The following is a 6,000-nucleotide window of genomic DNA, read 5'->3' as shown; positions in this document are numbered from 1 at the left end:
ACATGAGCGAAGTCAGGGTGGTGGGGAGTATAAAGTTTCTAGGAAAACTGTAAATTATCCTGTTTGGTTTAAGTGTGGTTATGTTGACCTATGGCTGGAGATCATAATTCTGCCTTCTTTAAGATCATAATTCCACAACTTTTGCCAGTGTTCTTGAATGTCACGCGAAGGGGTTTATTTGCATAGGCAGCAGAGAGCCACCAAAAGTTTATATCAAGGAATTTATCAGTAATTGTTAGTACTGTCTGTTTTACAAGCGTTCTTTATATGTTGTGAAGAAATTAAACATACCCGAAGTGTTTCAAAGAGCACACAATTGTTTTCACTCTGCCTCACGTAGACAATAGCATTATTGGCTGATATTACTCAATAGATAAGTGATGGCACTACATCAGCACCTACAGCCTCTTAGCAGGCACAGTGATGTCAGCTAATCATGCTGCTTTCTTCCTAGAATAACAAGACATTACTGTTTTCTTTTATGCTCTAGGAAGTGTTAAGAAACTTCAAGGAACTTCGAGCCAAATTTCAAAAGCTTGATGCACCATCTCTTCCAGGACCTGTTAAATTCCCAGGAGGTGTTTCTCAAAAGGGTGACACTGGAAGCAGACAGTCCACAAAGACTTTGGCCAGTGGGAAACACCCCTCTTCCAACCACAATGAGCCCCTACCCAGTTGTGCCAGTGGTGACTCCCAGCCTCTTAAACCCCAGAAAGTGAAGTTGGCTCAGAAGAACGAGACTCAGAAATGTTCTAATTCCCTGGAACCTCCTGGGAGTTCTTCTGGTTCTTCAGTAAATTCACAGAAGGCTTCTCTGCTGTTAGATGTGAATCAGTCAAATGCTGAGATAACCAATAAGAAGAAAGTAATGGTGAACAACAGCTTCAGAAACAAGCTCTGGAACTGGGAGGTTTTATCTCAGAAAAGTGAGATGTCATCAGTCTTTATCCCTGCCAGTTGTGGAAGCAGGGCCTTCCATCTGGAAGAGCAGAAAAGCATGGGGCTTACTCCAGAGGAGCCCAGGAAAAAGCTGGAAAGAAAAGGAACCCAGACCCTTCATTTCCAGAGGCGCTTGATGGCCCAAAGAAGATTGTGTGCCACCTCTGAAGATCCCACTGTTCGACTTTCGGAACATAGCAGGAGGAGCCCAGCAAACCCCGGTCCTGAGAAGAGCCCGGCAGGGAGCACCTGCCACCCTGTCTATGATGGTGAGCTCACCAGCCAGGCCCCAGGTGAGAAATCGAATCCCCACAGGCCTGGGGGGAAGGGGCACTGTATTTCTAATTTAGAGCTTGCTGGCTTGGGACGGTCACATATGTGAGCTGGGCAATGTTTGCTTCAAACTCCAGCACAGGTGTTCTAGGCCCATTTGCTAGGTTATAATTTCAGGTTTGGGTAAAGTGATTAATCTCCTGGAATTATACGGAGACACAGTTGGGGCAAACTTGGATTTGAACCTTAGCTCTACTTCTTACAAGATGCATGAAACTGGACAATCTGCTTAACTTCATAAAGCCTGGTCTGCTCTCCTATCAATCGATCCATCACTAATCTTCCTTGTCTTGGTAAATAGCACAACCATGCTCTTGGTTGCTCAGGCCAAAAATCTAGGAGTCATGCTCTATTCCTGTCTCCCCCTCATTCTTTGCAACTAATCCATCAGCAAGCTCTTGGTTCTATCATCAAAATATGTTCCAGGGCTTCCCTGGTGGCACGGTAGTTGAGAGTCTGCCTGCCGATGCAGGGGACACGGGTTCGTGCCCCGGTCCAGGAAGATCCCACGTGACATGGAGTGGCTGGGCCCGTGAGCCATGGCTGCTGAGCCTGCGCGTCCGGAGCCTGTGCTCTGCAACGGGAGAGGCCACAACAGTGAGAGGCCCGTGTACTGCAAAAAAATATATATATATATGTTCTGAATCCCTCTACTTGCTTCCATTTCTGCCTTCTGCCCATGTCTACACCACCATGGACCATCTCTTGCCTGGACCTGCTTTCACACTCTTGCCCTCTTATATTGTACTCTCCTCCTTGCAGGCACAGTGATCCTCTAAAGCATAAATCCAATCATGTCACTCCCCAGCCCATTTCAACCGCAGCCATATTACAGTGGCTCATATGATTTGCTCCTTGACTACCTCTCTTACCCTCTCCTCTCTCACCACATTGGCCCTCTTGCTATTCCTTAGATACACCAAACTATTTCCACCCCAGGACCTTTGCACCTGCAGATCCCTCTTCTGAAACATGTTTCCCCTAGGACTTTGATGTCTCACTCCCTCACTTCATCAATGCCTCAGCTCAATGTCACCTGCTGTGAGTGGACCTTGTAGATCGCTCTATCTAAAATAGCCACCCCACCGCCAGCATTCTTTATCTTCCTACATTGCTTTGGTTTTCTTCATATCACTTATCCCTATCTGGTATATTATTATGTATTTGTTTGTTTATCTGAGTAAAATATAAGTTAAATGAGGATTAAAAACTGTCTTCTTTACCACTGTATCCCCAGAACCTAGAAGAACAAGGCCAGTTTCAGTGGGTCCTCAAGAAAGTATTTTTTGAACGATTGAATGCATGGATGGATGGATGGGTGGATGGATCTCCTGCTTATAATCTTATATGGTTTCTCTTTGCACTCAGAATAGCATTTAAACTACTTACTGACTTCATAGCTCTGCTTCTTTTGGTCCCTGCTTATGTCTCTGACTTACCTCCTGCTCTCTTCCCTGGTTCACTAGCCCATAGATAACACCCTGGATTTCTTGCTGTTCCTTGAACAGACTTTGTTATGACTCAGGACCTTTGCAGTTGCTGTTCCCTCTTCCTAGACAACTCTTTTCTTTGATCTTTGCATAACTGCCTTTAGATCTAAGTTCAAATGACACTTTCCCAGATAAGCCTTCTCAAGCCAGAGATCTCCATCTAAAGACCACTACCTCACCACCAAGAGTTCACATTCTTTCATATCATCATTATTTCCTTTATAGAACTAATAGATTGCTGTGATTTTCTTTTTTGGGCTTTTTTAAATTGAAGTATAGTTGATTTACAATGTTGTGTTAGTTTCAGGTGTATAGCAGAGTGATTCAGTTATATATATATATGTGTTTCTATTCTTTTTAAGATTCTTTTCTCTTATAGGTTATTACAAAATATTGAGTACAGTTCCCTGTGCTATACAGTAGGTCCTTGTTGGTTATCTATTTTATGTATAGTGGTGTGTATATATTAATCCCAAACTCCTAATTTGTCCCCCGCTTCCCACCGCCCGTCTGTGATTTTCTTTTCTGTTTATTTGTTTGCATGTTTATCATCAGCCTCCTCCTATTAGAATGAAAATTCCTGAGGGCAGAACTCTATATGTTCTTGCTCTTAACTCTAGCCCCAGCCCCTAGAACAATGCTTGGAATATAGTAAATAGTTATTGATGAAGGGATGGAAATGAAGAGAGGATGAATGGGAGGAAGGAGAGATGGGAGGAAAGAAAGGACTAGATAACCTACCTGATGGAGCTGTTGGGAGGATTAAGTGAGATAACCTATGTAAACTTCTTAGCACAGTGCCTGGTAAAAATTAGGAGCTCAGTTAGTAAGTGATCATTCACTTTCACTGTCTTCTCCCTAAGTTGATAAGGACTAAAATCTCTGACATTGCGGCTTATAATTCAAGCCTTAGAAGAATGGAACTCTGGCCCTGACTATGTAACCCCTGCTGGTAGGGCTAGAAGGAAGCCCCGCTCCTGCCTGCAAAAGATAGCAGGGCTTTGAGGAGGCTGCACTGAGGTACTTATGAAACACTAGCCAATTTCTCTAGTTTTGCCATGAAGTCAGCCACTGTATTATGTAAACCAAAAAATCAAGGCACTTGAATAATATAAAAATTTGGGCTATTTTCAGTGTAAGAGGCAGATACAATTTTTATATATAATGTTGAAATTTCTGTTGGTTGGCTTATCAGTGCAGAAAGACAAAATACATGAAATTGGGACTGTCCTGGAAAATTCTAGGACACAAAATCCACAGGTACCCAGGTACCACAAAACCAGCCTTGAAGCCTGTTCTAGGCATTGAGCCCCAGAAATCAGAGACAAATTGTTACCTCTTCATGGCTCCCATGTTAGTTGCCCATCATCAGTGCTTGAAGAATCCTTTCAGGGAATAGGCATTATCCATTTCCCCTGATGCAGGCCCTGTGCTTGGTGCTGGGGGGAGGTCACTAGGGCCTAGTCCCTGCCCTCGAGGAGCCTCCATTCAGTGGGAAGATAGACCAGCTCTTTTAATATGCCACAACAGTGATGGAGAAGTGGTAACAATGTGCTAGGGGATACAGAACAAAGAGTGGTTGATTCTGAGCTTGTTTTCTGGTAGAAATCAAGAAAGGCCTCCTAGAGGAGGTGTCATTGGAGCAGGGCCTTAAAGGATGAGTCAAAGTTCACCAAGGGAGAAGTGAAGGAATAGCATTCCAGAACCAGGAGGAATGGCATGAATAAAATCTTAGATATATGAGAGCTATTTAAGGCTTTTAAAGTTAAATCTGGAATGCTGTTCCATATATATATATATATATATATATATATATATATATATATATATATATATATGGCTCATTTTGCTGTACAAACACAACTTTGTAAATCAACTGTACTTCAATTTAAAAAGTAAATTAAAAAAATAGAAACTATAAAAAAAATCAAATCTGGAAAACTGAGAAACCAGTGGTTGTGAGTGAAAAATGTTAGGGCTTAAGGTTGGGGAAGGAGGGTGGTAAAGTGTGGTAAGAAAAGAAATGTAGATTGAGGCTGTGTGGTGTTTAAACGCCAGAGTATGGAGTGAGAGGACAGCAGCTGAGGAAACTGGGCATCCTCTGGGCAGCTGGATGGTGGCAAGATCGGGTTTGAACAGGGAACCCTATCTAAAAAAAAAAAAAAGAGTGACTGTATGTGTATGTATAACTGATTCACTTTGCTATACACTTGAAACTAACACAACATCGATTGTAAATCAACTATACTTCAAGAAAACTTATTTATTTTCTTTATTTTGGGGGCTGTATCAGGTCTTTGTTGCAGCGCGAGGGCTTCTCCCTCGTTGCGGTGGGTGGGCTTCTCTCTAGTCGTGGTGTGCAGGTTTTTTCTCTCTCTAGTTGTGGCGCGTGGGCTCTGTAGTTGGCGGCACGCGGGCTCTCTCATTGGGGCGCGCAAGCTCAGTAGTTGTGACGCATGGGCCTAGCTGCCACGCAGCGTGTGGGATCTTAGTTCCCTGACCAGGGATTGAACCTGTGTCCCCTGCATTGTAAGGCGGACTCTTCACCACTGGACCACCAGGGAAGTCCCTTCAATAAAAATTTAAAAAACAAAACACAAAAACAAAAAAAGATCAGGTTTGCATTTTGATCAGGACACTCTGGCTGCTGGGTGGAGAATAGATGGGAGGGGAGTGAGGCTGAGGCCAGCCGTGAAATGGAAATATTAACCTACATTTTGGACTATTTATGCTCAGAGGACCAGCCAGATGTCAGTCATCCACAACTTCCCAATACCAAGCCACTGCCTTCCGTCAAGTCCCTGGGTCCTCCTCCTGCAAAGCCACCGAGGCCCCCGGTCGTGAACCTCCAGGCCTTCCAGAGGCAGGCAGCTGCTCTTCCCAAGACCCACAGGGAAGGTAAGGAAATGCGCAGGGCCCCGTGCACAGCCAGCCAACAGAAGTCCTGGCTCCCGTGGCCGGATCCCCGTCACCTCCCCCTCTGCATCGACTCCCAGGGGACAGTGCCAGACCGCTTTTCTGTGGGGCTGGACATCCATCACTGCTTATTCTCACGTAGAGGCTGTGGCAGCTCGCCTGTGAAATGACAAGTCTGTGGGAATTGGCCCCTTATCGCTCCTGGGCCAGCCTGCTTCCCCTGAGAGCACTGCATTTGATCACTGGGAATCTGTCCAAGAGGAAGAAAACAAAAAGTAGCTGAGGAGGGAGGCAGGGAGTCTTTGTTTTCCTACAAAGCCCA

General features: G+C 44.5%; 1 protein-coding gene across 1 annotated transcript in view; it reads left to right on the top strand.

The window, feature by feature from the left end:
• The first annotated feature begins 481 nt into the window (after positions 1-481).
• Positions 482-6,000, top strand: part of FYB2 (FYN binding protein 2) — a 95,553-nt gene continuing 90,034 nt past the window's right edge. Inside the window, 2 exon segments of the mRNA XM_060119321.1 lie at positions 482-1,232; positions 5,499-5,660. Of these exon segments, the coding sequence (XP_059975304.1) occupies positions 482-1,232; positions 5,499-5,660 (913 nt within the window).

Source organism: Mesoplodon densirostris, chromosome 2 (genome assembly GCF_025265405.1).
Source record: "Mesoplodon densirostris isolate mMesDen1 chromosome 2, mMesDen1 primary haplotype, whole genome shotgun sequence".
NCBI lineage: Eukaryota > Metazoa > Chordata > Mammalia > Artiodactyla > Ziphiidae > Mesoplodon > Mesoplodon densirostris.
This window is presented reverse-complemented; position numbering and strand designations above follow the sequence as displayed.